The 20,022-nt window shown below is 49.3% G+C and overlaps 1 protein-coding gene across 3 annotated transcripts in view; it reads right to left on the reverse strand.

Annotated features, from left to right (window-relative positions):
• Window positions 1-20,022, reverse strand: part of NLK (nemo like kinase) — a 55,465-nt gene that overhangs the window by 9,298 nt on the left and 26,145 nt on the right. For all 3 annotated transcript variants that reach the window (XM_068154907.1, XM_068154905.1, XM_068154906.1), the window contains 6 exons: window positions 11,614-11,743; window positions 9,644-9,699; window positions 4,500-4,606; window positions 4,145-4,230; window positions 3,066-3,275; window positions 1,064-1,165 (listed from right to left, as the gene is read on the reverse strand). In XM_068154907.1, the coding sequence (XP_068011008.1) occupies window positions 1,064-1,165; window positions 3,066-3,275; window positions 4,145-4,230; window positions 4,500-4,606; window positions 9,644-9,699; window positions 11,614-11,743 (691 nt within the window). The remainder of the gene's footprint in view (window positions 1-1,063; window positions 1,166-3,065; window positions 3,276-4,144; window positions 4,231-4,499; window positions 4,607-9,643; window positions 9,700-11,613; window positions 11,744-20,022) is intronic.

The following is a 20,022-nucleotide window of genomic DNA, read 5'->3' on the forward strand; positions in this document are numbered from 1 at the left end:
GCACACAGAAAATAAAGATGCAAACTTAGCTGCTGGCAAGGTTTGCTGGGTTAACATCTCCAGGTTATTCATTTTGTTAATTTCTCCTGGCTGACAATCATAAAAATGCCCAGGCTGGGTGGATGTATGGCTTGATTACTGCACTGTGCACTCCTGCACAAGCACTTCTTGCTGTCTGCTTCATCTGCCCTTTTTATTGGCCACTCAGCAGGATGCCATCCCCCTGCCTTTTCTCTCTGCTTTGGGTTTTATTCTGGTTCTTTCTTGGGGGTCTTTAAACTTTTACTTCCCTTTTGTTGAGTGTGGTATCTTGCTTTGCAGTATCTCATGAAGCCTGTCACCGCTCAGGTCACTGCACAGAGGTGTGAGGGGACCCTCTGGTGCTGCACTGTTCTCTTCTGGGTCTGAGTAGTGGCTGATTCCCATATAGAATCACAGAATTGTTAGGGGTGGAAGGGACCTCAAGGCTCAGCTACTTCCAACCCCCCTGCCATGGGCAGGGACACCTCACACCACAGCAGGTTGCTCACAGCCACATCCAGCCTGGCTGCAAACACCTCCAGGGATGAGGCTTCCACCACCTCCCTGGGCAACCTGTTCAACATCTAACACTTGATCCTGCCAGGGCACGAGTCCCTCCAGGGCCTTCTGAACTACACTGCCAGTTTTATGTCTCCTGCCAGTACTATCACTTAAGCTTAACACCTCGGTTCAAATCAGCTATCAAAACACTGTCACTGTCACCAGGAGACTTGCACCTGTGCAGCAAGTCAAACCTCCACACCAGGCAGAAGCACTTTCCTAGTGACACTCCACCTTGTCTCAACAGTCTGAGTACCTGCAGAGCAGCCCAGGGCACTGCAGCAGCTCAGCCACCCCGGGGCTGGCAGCAGAGGCAGCTCTGAGACTCAGCGGCCAAAGTGTTTATGAACAAACACTCCACGAGAGCTCAGCCAAGATGTGACAGACAGCAGTGACACAGCAGTGGTGGCCTGCTCTGAGGAGATCCTGCCTGCTGGCCTGTCCTGACCCAGCACACAGAGCTAATGGTCTCCAGCCCTACCTGTTTATGAGGACCCCTGAGTATATGTGCCTTGGCGCCTTCACAAGCCGTCCTCATCGCTTCCAGTGACGGCGTGCCCAGCAGGTCTGTGATCAGATCCAGCTGCAGGGAACAGACACACACACAGCTCAGACACACAGTCAGAGAGTCACCACAGAATCACAGAACCCTTTGGCTTGGAAGGGATCTGAAAGACCATCCAGTTCCAACCCCCTGCCATGGGCAGGGACACCTCCCAGGCTGCTCAAAGCTTCATCCAGCCTGGCCTTGAGCACTCCAAGGGATGGGACAGCCACAACTCTGCTCCAGTGTCTCACCACCCTCACAGTAAAGAACCTTTTCCTAATATCTAATATGTATCATAAAATATATTAAGAATTTCAGCAGCTGATGGGAAAAGGCTGCAGCAGGCTGGCAGAATCCTCTCTTCAGGCCACCCTGATCCTCCCCAATGGATTCTGCTTACTGCCAGAGTCCATCCAGAGTGTGGAATGTCACCTTCAGCAGGAGGCTGGCAGGTATTTGCACTTCCTGTCAATCACTGTGTGTGATCTCCCAGCTTTAATGCCAGGTAGCTTCTAATCTATAGATGAGCACAGCAACACTGAAGATAAACATTTTTATGTCAGCACATCTTGTTCCTTCTCTTAGACAGAAGGATAAATGCAGCTTGCCGCAGGCATTATTGTCTCTGCTGTAAAAACAGCCCTCCAGGCAGCTAGACACAGGTGGGTTAGAGTGGCCTGCTCACTGTTGGAATGGGGATGAACCCTGCTGCAGCTCATGCTTTTGTACCTAGCCACAGCTATGCAAGGTAATAAAATATTCACTGTGATCATGGCTGAAATGAGCAGTTTGAACAACACCAGTAGCTGCCAGCTTCAACAGCTCAGGTGCCAACACTGTGCCTCCAACACTCTGTCTCCAGTTAGGTCTCAGCTGAAAACTTTACTTTCTCATATCAGCTGTTAGAAAAAGCTTGATCTCAGTTACTGCACCTTTGCCTTATCTCAATACAATGCTACAGCAGGCTGTGGTACTGCAGCAGATTACAGAGGATTACACCAAAAATCCACATTTCAGAAGCTAAGGTTAATCACCACTCCATTTAGCACTGTCTGCAAGCCAGCATTTCAGGCTTTCCAAGCAGCCTGGGAGTTTTTGCCTGTCTGCAAACCAGGTAAAACAAAAGCACAGCTGAGCTTCAAAACTCATTGGTGGCACAGAACCACAGAATGTTGGGGGTTGGAAGAGACCTCCAAAGATCATCCAGTCCAAGCCCCCTGCCAGAGCAGGAGCACCCAGGGCAGGTCACACAGGAACACATCCAGGCTGGTTTTGAATGTCTCCAGAGAAGGAGACTCCACAGCCTCTCTGGGCAGCCTGCTCCAGGGCTCTGTCACCCTCACAGGGAAAAAGTTTTTCCTTCTGTTCCTGTGGCACCTCCTCTGCTCCAGCTTGCCCCGACTGCCCCTTGTGCTGTGCTTGGACATCCCTGAGCAGAGCCTAGCTCCAGCCCTGCACATCTTTATCAGCAGGAATGGGAGCACTCCTCAGGCTCCTCTGTTCCAAGCTCAAGAGCTCCAGCTCGCTCAGCCTGGCCTCACAGGGAGATGTTCCATTGCCTTCAGCATCTTTGTGGCTCTGTGCTGGACTCTTTCAAGCAGTTCCCTGAGGTCCATCTTGAACTGAGGGTCCCAGAACTGGACACAATATTCCAGTTGTGTCTTCACCAGGCTGCAGAGCGGAGGGGCAGGAGAACCTCTCTTGACCTACTCACCACAGCCCTCCTAATACACCCCTGGATGCCACTGGCTTTCTTGGCCACCAGGTCACTCCCCAACCTCCACTGGTCCATGGGGTTGTCCTTTCCCAGATGCCATCTCTCCCCTTGTCCTTGCTGGATTTCATTCCACTCCTCCCCTCCCAACTCCGCAGCCTGTGCGGGGCTCACCGACTGTCACGCAGTAGGGAAGGAGGCTGAAGGGCAATGGAATTCTACCTGCTGGATGGGGCTCTGTGCCTGAAACAATATCCTTCGGCCCAGCAGCTCTGCAAAGATGCAGCCTACAGACCAGATGTCAATGGCATTGCTGTAGTGGCGGCTGCCCATCAGGATTTCTGGAGCTCGGTAATACTGAGTGACAACTTCCTGAGTCATGTGGCGAGATTCATCTAATTCTTCCACCCTGGCCAATCCAAAATCACAAATCTAAATTGAGAAGGTAAATAAAACAATTAAAATAACCAAAACACTTAATGCATTTCAAATAGGTAACCTTCTGGTAATGAAGCAGGAAAATTCCCCAGCAGCATTTCAGCTCAATCAGACAACCTGCACCAGCAGAGGGCAAGGGGAACGGGAAGAGATTCTGCTGCTTTGGGCAATTCTCTTGGAAATCACAGTACACTACAATATTTATAACCAAAAAAGAGTAAAAAGCTTTGCACTAAGGAGACAAATACAAATTGCCACCCTCTGGGGGCAGAGTGCTTCAGCCCAAAGCAGGTTTCCTTTGCTGATGCCATGCCTCAAAGTGTCCCCGAAAGGTTCAGCCTTCAGCTCGCTTTGGCTTTGAGAGCTTTAGCAAATGTTTGGAACCAGAAGGGTTAAGGAAAGAGACCCAAAGTTTATCAGCACACAGGTACACCTTTTATGCCTGGCATGGGCCATGGAGCACACCAAAGCCCTCTGGAATTTCACGTGCTTGAGAAGCTAATGGCAGAGGCTTGGGCATCCTGGGTTACCTTCACTGTGACCTGCACACTGAGCGCTGCCATTGCAGCTCCTGAAGAAAAACCTCCTGCCCTCCTCAGCTGCTGAGGGCAGGAGAGAGCCCACCAAGCCACAGACAAATCCTGTCTGCCTTGCTTTCATCAATCTGGGGAGAGGAAGGCAGACAAGAGGAGAGGGAAATGTTTGTTTCCTTCATAATTTCTCATGAACCTGTGGGATTTTTTGCCTTTTAGGATGACTTTTAGGGGCAGTGTTCACCTTAAAGGTTTCTGTTTAAGCAACAGGAAGTGGTTTATAAGGAACAGCACACAGAGATGGACATTTGCAATAAATTTAAGGAGCACCTTCAGAACACAGTTGCTGTTCACAAGGAGGTTCCCTGGTTTAATGTCTCGATGCAAAATGCCAGCAGAATGTAGATACTTCAGACCTGGAATGAAATTAAAACAATCAAGGTGAGGATGTGTTGAGAATAAGCAGTGAGAAACAGGAAGGAGAAATAAAGCAAAGTAATGATGCAAAAGAAGGTAAAAGAAACCAAACCAAAGAGAGACCAAACCCAAACCCAACCCAAAACTAAACAAAACAAAGCCAAAACCGGATGAAACTCCACCAAAAAAACCCCCAAACCAAACCCCAAAGCAAACCCAAACCAAACCACTGCAGAACTGTCATTCAATTTAAGAGCAGAAAACTTACCTCTCAAGATCTGGTAAAGAAAAACTTTGACATGATCCGAGCTGAGTGGCTGAGGCGAGACGATGATCTTGTGGAGGTCGCTCTGCATCAATTCAGTGACAACATATCTTCAATTTATTAGTTAAGGCAAAGGCAGCAAGTCCAGCCCATAATCTCCTGAAACATTCACTCTAAACTCCTAGGAATCTGAGCCAGAGCTATTGAGTGAAAAACAATAAAGCTGCCTCAGAGGTCAAGCCTCCAGACTCTCGCAAGAAGGCAAAGGGAGCACAGGTTGTGAAAGCAAACAGATGACTCAATAAGGCAGCCTCTGAGTGAAGGTCGTTGTTACAAAATGATTGCAAAGGCAGATTACAACCCAGAAAACAAAGTAAAATCTCAATGTGATTAATGGCATCTTGAAACCCTTCAGACTGGTGAGCCACAAATTCCAAGCAGCTATGGCAGTGTCTTTGTGGCAGGCACAGATCAGCAAGGTTTAAGCAGGCAAGCTGGCAAGGGCAGCCTGAGAAAGCTGCCTACCAAGAGCACCTTGCAGGTTGCTACTTGCTCAGCAGTGAGGGCTTACCAAAACACAAATGCTTCCCTCAATCTACTATTTGACCTTCACAAGCATCATACACACACAAAGCCCAGGTGTCAAACTGCTTCTGAGTTACAACAGGAGAAGAAAAAGAGGGGAAAAAAATAAACAACTCTCTGGAGGAAAACCAAAGCCCAGCCAGAAAGCACTGCTTCAGGAGCTGAGAGCTGCAGAAGGTGGCAGTGGCCATGCTCCCTGCTGGCTGACACAGTACCTGGAGACACAGAGCTGCAGCTGCGGTGCTGAGGTGTGGGTTAGGTCAGGAAGCACTAAGCAGACGGCTTCAAAAATGGGGAAACATGGGAGAGGCAAGCAGTGTATCTGGACCCACAAGCCCAACCTTCCAGTGTCCACTTCCTGAGGATGCTGCAGCTAACAAAATGTGCAGAAATCCTGAGATAAGCCCTGGGAGGCTGGAGCCACATCTGCCCACACTGGCAGGGGCTGCTGGAGCAGCAGCGATGAAGAGCCTGTTGGGTCGCAGAGAAGCTGCCTCCACTGTGCTCTGCTTCACTCAGAGCTGTGCTGGTAAATGAAGTTTTGACTCTGGAGCTGTGGTTCAGAGCAGAGTTTAAAGCACAACCAGAGCACCTCAGCTTTTGCAAAGGGTTGAACTTGTGGTGCTGAGAACTCAAAACTCTTGCAACAAAGCCAAAGCCAGCAAAGTCACACCAAGTCCTGCTATGTCCTGCCAGCCAAAAGCGTGGCAGAGACATGGTGTATGCTGCCAGGGTCATGCAGAAGGTCAAGGAGGGAGTTTGAAAGGCAGCTGCATCTCCTGGCCCCCAATCCAGTCCCTCCCTTGGTGTCCCAGGTCCATCCACAGTGGAAGGGCAACGCTCAGCCTCCCGCACCCACCAAGCGCTAGGAGCGGCTGTCCCTGGAAGGCTGGAGGGGAAGGGATTTGCCTCTGCTCCTAGGGAGAAGCTGGGGCTTGCCGTGCAAGAGGAAGTTCCAGCTCAGTCCCACTTGGCCTCTGCATCTGCCAGGCACGAGCTCTGGTAACTCCATGAACTCAGTGACCTCAGGGTGGAATTTTTAGGAGCGTGCTGGCCTGACCTTTCCTCTGGAGCAAAGCTAACTGGGTCAGCGGGAGGGCTCGGCCTGGTTTTAAATCTCACCATTATCCTATCAGGTGGTTCAATGCTCTTTACAACCAGCTCTGCTCCAGATCAAGCCTGAAATATAATAGCAAACCCTGACTTCAGGTGAGATGTTTATCTCTTGGTAAGAGGGTAAGCAAGGGAGCTTCACCAGGAACTCCTGCTCGTCCCTCCCACCACCAGCAGCTCCCTGGCAGAGGCCAAGCTGCACTTGCAACAACCTAGAGAAAGAGAAAACTTCACATTTTCTTTCATCTCTAGACCTAATCCATCTCCCCCTCCCATCTGGTTGCTCTGCAAACTCTACCCAGCCCAAACCTATCAGCCAAACTTTTCACCTACCACCAGCACAGCACCCCAAAACTGACTTGAAAAATTAACTACTGCCAGCTTCTGGACCTCCCCAAAACTAAACAGACAAACTCCTGCCAGTGAAGACTGCAGCCCTGAAGGAAAAGCTCAGCCCTGCAGCACCAGGATGCCAAGGCCTCTAATTTGTCTTTTTCCTTTTCTGCCAAGGGCCTCTGAAATATTTATAGCAACCTTTTAGAATCTGGGGGTTACCTCCAGGCTGCAACAGATCTTTAATGTTTCATGTAAAACATTCAAAAAGGGGGGGGGGGGGGAGGTCCCAAAGCATTGCTCTGCACTTTGTGGTGACAAGGTTTTTGTTTTGCTAACACCACAAATCCTCCTAAATCTCAATCCCAAGCATAATGTCTCCCAGATGTCTCAACTAGTTGCCATGCCAACTAAAGCAGCTTAAATTAAATGAGGGCCTGAAATGGCACCTGCACCACTCCAGGTCTGCTGTGCATTAAATAAAGCTCTCTTGACAGGGGCTCAGAGGTGCCATTAACTTGAGCAGCAGCCATCTGATTATTGTCTCTGGATAATTTAATGAGGGTCTCTAAACAAGCAGCTCCTGCTTGATGCTCCTGCCTCTGACAAACGTGGCAGCTCCTTAACAGCTGGTACCTGAGCAGGTCAATGCCTTGGCTCCAGCCACTGCTGTGAATGTTGAGCAAAAGCAGCCCCCAAATGCCTGCAGGATTTCCTCCAGCCCCTCTAACAGGTGCCTGCAGCTCTCCTGTGCTAGCTGCAAGCATAGGATGCTGGCTGTGAGGTGGTCGCTGGAGCTGTGGCACGCAGCTAAGCCAGCGTCCCCACCAGACAGAAATTGCCACTGACAGCAGTAATTAGTTAAGTAGCTGTGTAAAATTAGAACTACAAATGTACCAATTTACTCCAGAATAATCACCAAGGCAGAGGCATGGCACAACAGAACCTCACTGGCTTTGCTGGCTGCAGATTTCCCCAGGTGGCAGGGCAGGCTCAGAGAGGAAGGAAGTCCCCTCCCCTGTGGTGCCTCTCACACTGACCTGGGGCTTCTTCACCAGGGCTCTGCTCACCTCCAAACTCAACTCTGTGGACTTGTGGGGAGAGACCAAGCAGGTCTAAGGAGGCTCTCCTCCCCCTCTACCTGGCCCTGGTGAGACCACACTGGGAATATTGAGTCCAGTGTTGGGCTCCCCAGTTCAAGAGAGACAGGGATCTGCTGGAGAGAGTCCAACAGAGAGCTGTGAGGATGACTGGGGGACTTGAACACCTCTGCTATGAGGGAAGTGGCACAGTGCTGAACATCTGAAGCCTAAAACTCACTGAACAGCCTCTACCTAATTTATTTTCTCAAGACAGGCACCTAGAAGACCACAGCCTCATGACCTATTCAAATCTGCACTTTGAGCCTTCTGTTACTGTTTGGGTTTTTCTCTCCCCAGGCAGGGCTCTAGCACTCCTCAGAGAGAATAAAGGAAATCAAAGAGGGCCAGCTCAATCCCTTCCCATTTTCCTCACTGATCAATAAGCCTTATTGTAAACACAGAACGTTGCTGCATCTTTAGGAACTACAGCAATGGATCAACAAAAGAAGTGCTTAAGACCACATCCTCTAAATATGGAGTGTAGTGACCTGATCTTACAATAGATCTGAAACAAGTTCTCCTTCTCCTCCAGCCAGCAGAAGCACATGCAGTTAAAACACCAATTCATTCATTCCTCTAATGAATTTAAGGGTCAGGAGTGCACTGACTGCAATGATTTCAAAAGAAAGCAGAAAGGAGACTGCACAAAGCAGTCCTCACTTACCACTCCTTGAGCCAAGAAATTCAACCTGCAAACCAGGCAGCCCCATAAAATACTAGTCAGAATCCCTTAAAAATCAGGAAAGCATGAAGGAAACTAATATTTCTGGGCTTAGATTCAAAACTTGGCAGTAACTAAGCTCATGAACCTAAGCTTATCCCACTTAAGTATTCTTGATGGTACAAGCAGAGGGAAGTAGTAATCCTCAACCTAGATCTGATCTATAACTCCTATAACTTGGTAGAAAATGAGGGCACTGAACAAGTGCAAATGGCCAAAATCCAGCTTCTGAGGACTGCTCCTGCACTGCTCACAGGAGAGAAAGAGCAAAGCAACATTTCAGAGCTGTAGGGACCCTGGCAGAGCACACAGCAATGCTTTCAACCAGGGGACTTCTTTAGCAGTCAGTAAATCCTGCTCTGGTTAGGCTGAAATCACCACCTTTAAAATGCCCCTAACTTTCTTCCCCAATCAACTCAAGCTCTTATAAATAGATCAAACCACATCTCACAAAGGTCAGCTTCTCTAAAAATAAAGAATGATATTTTTTCCCCCCCACCCCCCATTAACTGTCTGGTAAAGTGGGTCATACAAAAAAGCAGCTGAAGGCCCATCAGTAACTAACCACCAACCTTCCACAGCCCATAAGAAGGGGAAGCACTGAAGCCTGGAGCAGCTCCAGTGAGGACTGACACCAACACAACAAAGCTACTGGCAGGAGACACAGAACACAAGGTGTGGACACCTGTGGGACAGTGCATTCATTGCTTTTTCAGACCCAACCATTGCTGTGCATCCAGGTAGCAGCACAAGCTCCCAGGTGCCAATTATGATTGTATAAAAATGATGCCATTTCAGAAACTAAACCCAAATCCTCCATCCTGACCCTTTCTATATGCTGCTGAAGGTACAGGCATCCATTGTCAGATGGAAAATGATTGGCAGGTCTCTTACATAAGCCCAGAACAGACACTCCATTGTGTCCTGCCTGCTTTACAGGGAGATTCTGGTAACCATTTGAGTTTGGGAGGCAGCAAAACCTGGTGGTAGATACCCAGAAACTGCCCTGCATTTGCTGACCATTCCATAACCAAAGCTTCATGGTCAGCCCTTCACCATTTCGTCTCCAGTGTTAACAGGAACTGAGAGCTCTTCAGAGGCTAGATTCACTTCTTCAAATCAAACTGTTTGGATACAGGCTCCAGGGTTTTGTAGCTGTGTTGCCCAGCTCCCAGCAGCTCCTTGCAGTCTCTAAGCTAATGAGAACAACACCTACCTCAATCAGGATGCTCTACTTTAGACAGTTAGGATACATTTCTTCAAAATAGTCAATGTGTGGAGGCTGGAGGATGTCGAGGGCAGAGAGTACCTAGGAAACACCACACAAGATCAAGACCTGTCCCAGGCAAACAAAACCCATTCCCTTCCAAAAAGGCAGTCAGGCTGCAGCCTTCTCACAGAGCTTGGCTCCATTCTACCCCAATGCTCTGTCTCACTAGGAGTGGGAATTCAACAGCTTCCCATCACAGCCATTCTGTGCAGTCAGGGACTCTCTTTCATGCTTTTAACTCAAGAGACTTTTCCCCAGCTGTACAAGTGCCAGCTTAACAGCACAAATGCATCTACTCAATAAGAAGTGGTTAATGTCACATATATCTTATCCCAGCTGATTTGAAAGAAGTCATTCCAGCAAAAGATGTGACACTCTGTCCTGCCTTTCACCTTTAGGAGCTTTGTGATACTCTGCTTCCAGGTGGGAACTGCAGAGCCCCAAGTCTGTAATTGGGAGTCAGAAGCTCAGCTCTCTGTGCAAAGCAAAAAGGCAGAGAGCAGCAGCACAGAATTGCCATCCTCTCACAGGAAACAACACAACCCTGGTGTGGCCTTTGAGATCCTGGCCTGGGAACTGTGACATGTAAGTGAAGCACACAAATTCCAGTGGCTACCAGGCTCAACTTCTGCAGTGCTCAGAGAGATGCTTTTATTTAGTTTTAGAGTCCTCAGTAACATCTTCTCCACAGCAAAGACTCCAGTGAGGAGCACTTAAAGCACTGGCTCAGAAGAAATTTTGTCCCAGAATCCATCTCCCAAGCCCTGGTGACAGTGGTGGTGGGGACTCTGCAATCTGGCACAGGCTTGCAAGGCAGCCCACCTACCACCAGCACTGTATGCAGTGCCTGACTAAAATAAACCCCTGAGATTCAAAAGGGTACATTTCAGAAGAGGAGGAAAAGCAAGGAAATAGGCTTTGAAACAGATCCCCACGACCTGATCCCATCCCACCAGGAGACAGCACTCCCCACACACTCATGACTGCTGATCAGTGTGAGAGTTACCACAGCCACTGACACCTGGGGAACAGCTTCTAGAAGTACTTTTGATTCTCTTCAGCCACAACCCTAAGGGTCAAACCATTCTTTACATGTTTTAGCTCAACCCTAGCTGCTTGACCCAAAGCAGATTTGGGAGTGCTGTGCAACCACTCTGCTAGAAGAGCTGAAGGAGTTGGGGCTGTTCAGTCTGCAGAAGAGAAGGCTCCCAGGTGACCTCATTGTGGCCTTCCAGTATCTGAAGGGGGCTACAGGAAGGCTGGGGAGGGACTGCTCAGGATATCAGGGAGTGATAGGACTAGGGGGAATGGAATGAAGCTGGAGGTGGGGAGATTCAGGCTGGAGGTGAGGAGGAAGTTCTTCCCCATGAGAGAAGCCCTGGAATGGGTTGTCCAGGGAGGTGGTTGGGGCCCTGTCCCTGAAGGTGTTTAAGCCCAGGTTGGATGAGGCTCTGGCCAGGCTGATCTAGTGTGGGGTGTCCCTGCCCATGGCAGGGGGGTTGGAACTAGATGATCCTTGTGGTCCCTTCCAACCCTGACTGATACTATGATACTATGATAACTGAGCAACAAACTCCAACGAAAGGAGGAGGGAGATGGAGGAAGAAACAGTTTGGAAGAGAAACGTCCCCAAGCTGGCATAAACTTTGTGTAGCTCAACATTCATCCCATTCAGCCTCAAATCAGATTAGGTGGAAGTGGACTGCCTGCCTGTTTGCAAGCCCTTAGGGAGGGAAATCAGGAATACTGTTGGATTTGGGATCACTTCAGCTTTGGTGGTGTGTGTTTGCACCAGCGATAGCGGAGTTCCCAGGCGATCCGGTAAGGGCCACACTAGAGAGCTGGTAAAGCACTGGAGAGGTTCTGCCAGGTAGTTAGAGGAAAGAAACCCCTGCAGTTGCAGCTAGCTCCACCTCACAGTTAGGCTTTAGCAAAGACTTTGCATTTACTTACATTGTCATGCTTAAAAAAACACAGCATCTTCAGCTCCCGGAAGACCCTTTTGCAGGAGACCAGATTTTGGAAGACGTTGGGCATCTTTTTGAGTGCAACTCGCTTGCCGTCTCGGGGATCTGTCACTGACCTGCAGAACACGAGATTCAGAAGATCACACACCACTGTTGGGACAAGTTTATCCCCAGCAGAAAAGAACATTGTCAGAGGTCTCATCATCCTCAGCTCAGGCAGTGAGTCAAAGCAGTGTGAAGACACTCGCAGGGCAGGAAGCACTGAGCCAAGGGCAGCGCAGCCTGCGCCGCAGCCTGGACTCGGAACGGAGCACTCGGCCCTTGCTCACAGCACACATGGAGGCACCCAGGCAGGCTTGGGGGCTGGGCACAGGGACATCAGGGCACACACTGCCCACCACCAGGCACGGCACGTAGCTCAAAGGCAGATCAACACCTTGAGCTGAGGAGTGGATGTGATGATAAACAGCTTCCCCTCCTCAAAACAACAGACCTTAGGCATTGGCACAGGTTGCCCAGGGAGGTGGTGGAAGCCTCACCCCTGGAGCTGTTTGCAGCCAGGCTGGAGGTGGCTGTGAGCAACCTGCTGTAGTGTGAGGTGTCCCTGCCCATGGCAGGGGGGTTGGAACTGGATGATCCTTGAGGTTCCTTCCAGCCCTAACAATTCTGTGATCCTATGTCCTGAGTTACACAGGTTGGATTTAGTTTGGTCTACTGCCTTCTTCTTCCTCAAATCAAAGGGCAACAAAAAAAGCATAATCCCATTCTGAGGGCAAAAACCCAAATAATCCCATTCTGAGGGCAATAAAGTGCATAATCCCCTCCTCACAGAACACTGGCAAGAGCAAGACTACAACCTGCCCTCTCCCTACAGCACTTCAGGTCTGGAGAAGCAAGGGCAGACCTATCCAAGTGCCCACAACTGTAACCCAGGTGGTGTGATCCTTGTCTTCCTCTCACAGAGCTGGTGAGGTGCAGGCCTAGCAGCTCAGCATTCTAAGGTGCTCTGTCCATGGCAAGTCTTTTAAAGTAATTGGATTCTGAAAATAGAATTTTATAATGAGAAGCATAAAACTGGAGCAAGGAGCTGCTGGTACCTCAATTCCAATTCCCAAATATGGCTGTGGAGGTGAAGCTCCCCAAAGCTCACCACAAAACAGGGTTTCTGGAGCTTCAGTTGTTAGGAAACCTTCCTCCTTTTTATTTTTGCCTGATGACCAAAATAACTTTCTTCTCAGTGCAATGCTGTAACCACACAAGAATCTACATCCAGCTGCGGACCCTGATGACTACATTTGTCCTTTAAAAGCTGTTGGCTTTGCTAGCCATCAAGTGCCCCTCCACCAGAGAGATGGAAGGCTGCTGCTTTTGTCTCAGGTCCATACTGCTTTAAGTGTCTAAACAAAACAAAAAGGAAGAGTAATCAAGTATCTGCCTTGATCCTGACCTCAAAACACAAACCAATTCACTCCAGAGTCAGAAGCAGCTCCTGACACAGGCTGCTGGGAGGCAGAGGAGAGCCATCCCACAACTCTGGGCTGGAACACTTGGAAGCAGGCACTGTGGGTTTGGATTTCAAATAAAGGGCAGCAGGGGACCCAGGGAAATTGATCCCAGATTATTGCTGTGGTGGGAGACACAGAGGTGAAAAGAATCTGAACAGGTTATCTAACTGACAATATGCTTCCTCTTTCCTCCAGGACCTCTGCCTCTTGCCTCCAGAGCCTAAACTGGAAAGAAAGGGAAGGAAACCTGGAAGAGCCACAGAAAATCCACCATTAATGCAACCCAGAGCTGGCCTCTGGCCAGAGTGAGACCCCCTCCCCAGACTGGACAGTGGCTTGTCCCAGGCATGGTTACCCTCAGCAAGGCCATCTGCAAGCCAAGGCACCACTCAGCAGCAGCAGGTGATGTTCTGTGCTGGCCCCCAGCTTTGGGATTCCAGCAGAGGCAGATTCTGAGAGACACAGCAGGGCCAGGGCCAGGCAGTGCCTCCCTGAGCCACAGAAACTGGATCCCAGTATGAGCTGAGAGTTGCCACTGCTCCCAGGGTGAAACACACACTCATTAACTAATTAGCAGTATTGGTGCTTATGGCCCTTGCCAAGTCTTGACCAAAAATAGCAAACAAATGTTACAAAACCAAGCCAGCAAACCCCCAGCCTGCAAAAGAAAATGTCAAAGCTGCCAGTTCCTTGGAATTCACTAGAAACACCCTGGCTGCAAAGAGAACCAAACCAGCTTGCACAGTGGTACTAATGAAAATCCCCCCTGCAGGCACTGCAGATGCTGAGGGCCTGCTGGCTCTCCCCTTTGGAGCTGTGCCTCTGTGCTGCCCACTGCACACACACAGCTGCTACCAAGAGGATATTCCCAGCCAGGGCAGGAGTTCCACCAGCAGATCCCAGTGATGATACATCACACAGACATCAGACCTGAGACCTCTGACAACATGACAGCTCCTCCCAGGTGACTGCTGACTCCTAGGCAGAGCACAGGTGCCTTCCTCAGCCATGTTATACTCACCACTACAGGTCAACCAAGAGTTAATAGCTCTCTTGCTATGAAAAGTATTTCATTTCAAACCATCTGCTATGGCACAGCACATCTGGAGCACGCTCTTACAATTCACCTGGAGCCCTCTGTCCAGCTCTGGAGCCCTCAACACAGGAAGGACATGGACCTGACAGAGCAGATCCAGACCAGATCATGAAAATCAGGGGGCTGGAACACTTCTGCTACAAGGACAGGCTGAGGGAGCTGGGGGTGTTCAGCCTGGAGAAGAGAAGGCTCCAGGGGCACTTCACAGCAGCCTTCCAGTAGCTGAAGGGGGCTACAAGAAAGCTGCAGAGGGAGTGTTTGCAAAGGCCTGCAGTGACAGGATGAGGGGCAATGGTTTGGAGTTAGAGAAGAGCAGATTTAGATTGGATGTTAGGAAGAAGTTCTGCACCATGAGGGTGCTGGAACACTGCAACAGTTTGCCCAGGGAGGTAGTTGAGGCCATATCCTTGGAGATATTAAAGGTTAGGCTTGATAAGGCTCTGAGCAGCTTGATGTAGTGGAGGATGTCCCTGCTGCCTGAAGGGGGGGTGGACTGGGTGAGCTTTGGAGGTCTCTTCCAACCCAAACCATTCTATGATTCTTTTCTGATGAGGTGAAGAGATTTCAGCATGTGGATTTGTTTCCTTATTATTCTTCAGAGACTTATCTAAAACCCTACCTACAGCAAAGCACTTTTCTTTAGACACCACTGCAGTCTTACACTGCAAACCAATTCATTCCTTAAACCTATTTCAGCTTGTTTGAAGACAGCTTAAAACAATGCCTGAGATGCAGACAGCTCATTGGAGAGGGTTCCCATCCACTCCTACCATTTCTGTTATCTGCAGTAAATTAGTCTGGCAAACACAGAGAACTTTCTCTGAGGAAAGGCTAAAAAGTCTTCACTGCTCATGGCCAGGGCTTGGACACCACAGAAGGAGCATAAAGCAGAACCCAGCAGGTCTGCAGGTTGGTTTGCTGGTGAAATCAGCTGCAGCTGCCCAGATTTCATAGGGGTTTTGCTTGATCTCTACCTCAGATGGCATAAGCTTGGTAGAATCTGACATGGACAGGCCTGAAGAAGTCCCAAAGAACATCTTTGAAGGGAGGTGTAAACAAGTAGTGTAACCTTCCATGGTTGATAAAAATCTGTCACCTGAAGCTTGGGCAGCACCTTGGCTGTTTGCAGCCAGAGCAAGGCGATCTCCATAGACCTGGGTAGAGAGGGCTCCTGGCTGGGTTAAACACTCTTCCCCTGCTGAAGACTGCAGGCTTCAGGAGCTCCAAGCTTTTTAAGCTCCTAGCTGTATATTTAGGCTGTATCTATAGCAATCAGCTCCTGAATTTGAGACCTGTCAGAGCAGCAAGACACCATCCTGCTGAGTCACAGAAGAATAACCCATTTTGTAAAGGTGCACCAGCAAACAGCTCAGCAGCTTTGAAATCTGAGGCATCTTGGGCATGTTAGAATCTCATAAACAGCTCAGACATGCAACTCAGCTCAGGATCTACCTGGAAGAGACAAGGGATTGAAAAGGTGCTGGAGCAAAATGCCATTAATTAGTCCACAAAGGCAGCACCATTAAAAAGACACAAAGAGCAAGAGCAGCCTGGCTTTAGCTAGGGGCTGAAGTACCAAAAAGGAACCACAAACAAACCAAAAGCTGCCACAGGAAGTTCCTCGCTGCTGGATTGCCAAAGCCTGGGGGAGTTCTCTGCTCTTCAGCTCTGTCCTTCTTATCAGTGCCCTGAAGGCTTCCCAGCCCGGCTGCAGCAGGGGGCTGAGTGAAGCAGCCCTACAGCTGCACACGCTCTGGACACGCAGCCACATCCAGGTCTCACTGGGGCAGCCCCAACAAGTCAAGGCTGAACTCAAGGCAGGTGATGGAGCTGCTTCTGAAATTCAAGCTCTCAGCAGACAGGATGAAACTGATCTGCTGGAAGGGGAATAAACACCCAAACAAGTTTCCACTTGCTTGCTGCTTCACTTCTAATTGAGCAAGGGGAAATCATCTGTTTGGGACCTGAGGATTTGGATCCTGCTTCTCCTCCCCTGTGACAAACATCTTGGAGGGGAGATGTTTTAGTAGCAGCAACACAGCTTTGGCACTCTGCCCTCCAGACCTTTTGGAGTTACTTTTGATAGCCACCTTTTAACGATGTTCCCACTTGGAAACCTCCTCTCTGCCCTTGCCTCAGCTCTTACAGGCATCAGCTCTGTCGCAACAGCTGCCAAGGAAGATGCTGTGCCATATACCCTACTGGACAGCCACGTCACAGGTGGTGGGAAAGTTTGCAGGGTGCCTTGTTAATGTTTGAAGGTAAAGCTCCCAAAGCAGCATTTCTTGTTGTTATTCATGCAAGGAGCAGCCAGGCTTGGAGCTGGTAACAATCCACCTCTAATGCTGTGAATTCAGCCCAGTCATTTCACGCCGTGTTGAGTTTGTTCTCTCCTAACTCGGGGGAGCAGCTGCTTTGCTTCAGCACAAACAGTACCAGAGCAGGCAGATAAGTGCTGCAGCCTGCTCCAGAGGAATGCTTCCCTTTCTTTGTGGCTGAAAGGCTGGCTGGGCTGAGCTCTTCTGCTTCTGTAGCACAGGGGTTAGGGTTATCCCAGCCCTATTAGCTAATGAAGCTGAGGCTGCACAGATAGCACAGCTCTGAAGGCAGCTCCCAGCACCTCTGCTGAAAGAGATCCTGGCCAAGGCCTCTCTGCCTTAGTGACCACTTAGTTACTTGTCAGGCTGGGCCGCACAGGATGCCTCCTCCCTGGGGGTGTTCAAAGCCAGGCTGGATGAGGCCTTGAGCAGCTGAGTCTAGTTTTGAGGCGTCCCTACCCAGGGCAGGGAGGTGGGAGCAGATGATCTCTGAGGTCCCTTCCAACCTGAGCCCTTCTGGGATTCTATGAAACACAAGACATGATTTGAAAAGCACAGCAGCACTGCCCTCACCCTGCCTGAAATGATGGAAATCCTCAAATCCAGAGGAGTACTAAAGAGAAAGGCAGTGGCATTGGCTGATGTTCAGCCACACTGCCTCTGCACTTGTGCCTGAGTTTCAAATGAGCCACAACAACTGTTCAGTGTAAGCAGCCTGACCTCATCACCTAAGCAAATGGCATCTACAGGCTGAAACCACAGCCCAAGGCACACATTCTGCTTCCTCCAGTCCCCTGGAGCTGTGTCACCAGCAGCAGAGGGGGTGGTACAGGTCAAGGCTGGGAGAGAAACACATTCAAAGCTAAAAACCTGAATCCAAGACACAAATTCAGAGAAAGACATCTCTGGAGTTCACCAGATGAATGACAGTCAGAATGTTGGCAGTGGGGAGGCTTTGGGAGCAGCCTCCTAACCTGGGCTTTCAGGTGGGTTTGAAGCACTCACTTGCTTGAGCTGTACTGCTACAGACTTCTGCTGGCTGCATGGGAATGCCACAGCCAGCTTTTACATCACCCAGCTCAGACTGGAAATTAATTGGAGGCCATGAATGCTGACCATCCACAGCTGAGCAAGTTCATATCTGCCATGCAGAAGGTCATGAGGCAGTTTACAGCTGCCTAAATTACAGCTCTCATAAATCAATGTTAATTACACACCAACAGCAACTCGAGCTGCAAAACTTGGAGGGGTTTCCCCCCCTCCCCGTACTTTGCCTAACCTCTTTCCTAATTCCTTGGTCAAAACAAAACCAAACCAAGCAAAAATCAACAACAACAACAAAAAGGAAACATTTTAAAATAAATACTATCTCAGCAAGGTGATGGAGATGAAAGCAGCTGCTGAATGCCTACAGCAATCCCTCCAACTGCTACCCCCAAAAGCTGAAATGGAATCCACCTCCTGCTCTCTGCCTGAAGGTTACCCAAAGCTTTGGAGTACTGATTCCCAAACTACTTCTGTGGCTAAGCCTCACTGGACACTGGTGGAAGCCTCATCCCTGGAGGTTTTTAAGGCCAGGCTGGATGTGGCTCTGAGCAACCTGCTGTGGTGTGAGGTGTCCCTGCCCATGGCAGGGGGTTGGAACTGGATGATCCTTGAGGTCCCTTCCAGCCCTGACAATTCTGTGGCAGCACTTTGTACCTCGAAGCACTGCAGCTCTTCAGCTCAGTCCCCACAACACTTCCCAGGAATACTAAATCCTGTCAAGCCAGGACACCATCAGGCAATGATGCCAGCAAGCCTCAGTGTCCTGTTCACTCTCCCTCTCCTCCCATGGATCGAGCTGTCGGGCAGCTCATTAGTGACAGTGAAAGGCTTGATACAATGGTCTGTCTTTAATCAAGCAACACAAAACTCTGATTTATATTGACAGCTCCCACTGATTTATTGATGTTCAGCTTTACTAGTTGTGGGACCCATTTAAAAAACAAAAAGAGCTCAACATATTGCAGGACTGTTAAAGCTCATCACAGCTGTGCAAGCACGTCCTGCTATGTCTGCTCCCTGCTTTTCAAATGCTTCCACACAACAAAAACTGGTGGAGGTGCATTGCCTTTTCCTGGTGCTCCTGGCATTGTCTCTGATGAAGGAGTGAGTTAAATGGGGCTGCTGTGGCATATGCATTTGAGGCCACTTTCTTTTTTCTTTCAAATAACCCACTTCTAAACAAGTAATATCCAGCTTGAAAGCAACTCCTCTGCCCTCTCCCCCATCGCTGCCAGGATTTCACCCTGCTCCTCACCCCCTGGCCTTGCCTTGCGAGCTTGCTGGGTACAACCCACTGGCAATTTCACTTCAAGGGGCAGCACAGAACTAACAATCAAAGTTATGAAGATCAGAAATGTCAGGACTGCATTCCAAAGAAGAACAGAAAAAGGAAGGGGGGAGGAAGGGGAAAAAAAAGGCAAGCAAAACAAAAGCCTGTCTGGCAAGCTGGTATTTCCAGCACCCAGGAAAGATGCTGGGAGTGTTGCTGTGTGTGTGCAGTACCTGCTTTGATACCAGCAAAATCATTATTTATAGCAATATGCTATCAGGTCACACAGCCCCAAGAGGAACCAGAGAAGCAGGGAAATCTCCTAGGAGCTAATTGAGAGAACAACTCGAAAGGCAGCTTTACTTACTGCTGTTCTCAGAAGAACACATTTCAATTCCCTCCTCTGCTTTGTTAGGATATTACACCCTAGGTGCAGCTAGCAGTGAAGTGAGCAGCAGGCAGGGAATCTATCCATCACTCAGCACACAGGCAACGGGGTGCTCTTTCAAGCTACTACTGAAGTCTGCAAAGGTTTCACTTATTAAGCATCAACTGTAGCTGGCAATAAAGAGATAAGAGACCAGCCTTGAAAGCAAAAACAACATAGCAAAAAGTTATATAGAGGCAAGGGGCAAAAACTAAGCTGATAAATATAATTTGGAGGGGGTTGGAAGGGTAGAAAGGAATATCTGGTTTGGCTCCAGTCATGTCTGAAGAACTGAGTGATTCTGGCTGGCTCTGTGAGAACACCCAATCAGTCTGGATTTATTACACTGTACACAGCAAAAAGCAACTTTTAATACTATTAAAGCAAGTCAAACGTTGTGCTCTCCCAGCAATTACAAGCCCCTCTCAGCACAATGAAGCTGTGCTCACACCAGTGGCTTGGTCACTCTCAGAGGAGCAGCTCCATGTGTTCATTAACAGCAGCGGGTCACGACCTCCTCCCTTTGCTGGTGGCTCTAACAGCATCCCCTTGCCTCCCCCTGTCACTCACACTTTACCTACACAATAAGGGTAGAATGTTAAGCTGTGAAAATGATCCAAGAATAAAGTTTGCAAGATTAAGAAGAAGTTTATTGGAGGATGCTCTCCCTTCTCCCTGCTCCCTTAGCAGGCTTCCAGCACTCCAGAGCAATTAAACATTTGCAATAATCTC

This window comes from Melanerpes formicivorus, unplaced genomic scaffold (assembly GCF_026170545.1).
Source record: "Melanerpes formicivorus ecotype bairdi unplaced genomic scaffold, bMelFor1.0.p_v2 SCAF_29, whole genome shotgun sequence".
Classification (NCBI taxonomy): Eukaryota; Metazoa; Chordata; class Aves; order Piciformes; family Picidae; genus Melanerpes; species Melanerpes formicivorus.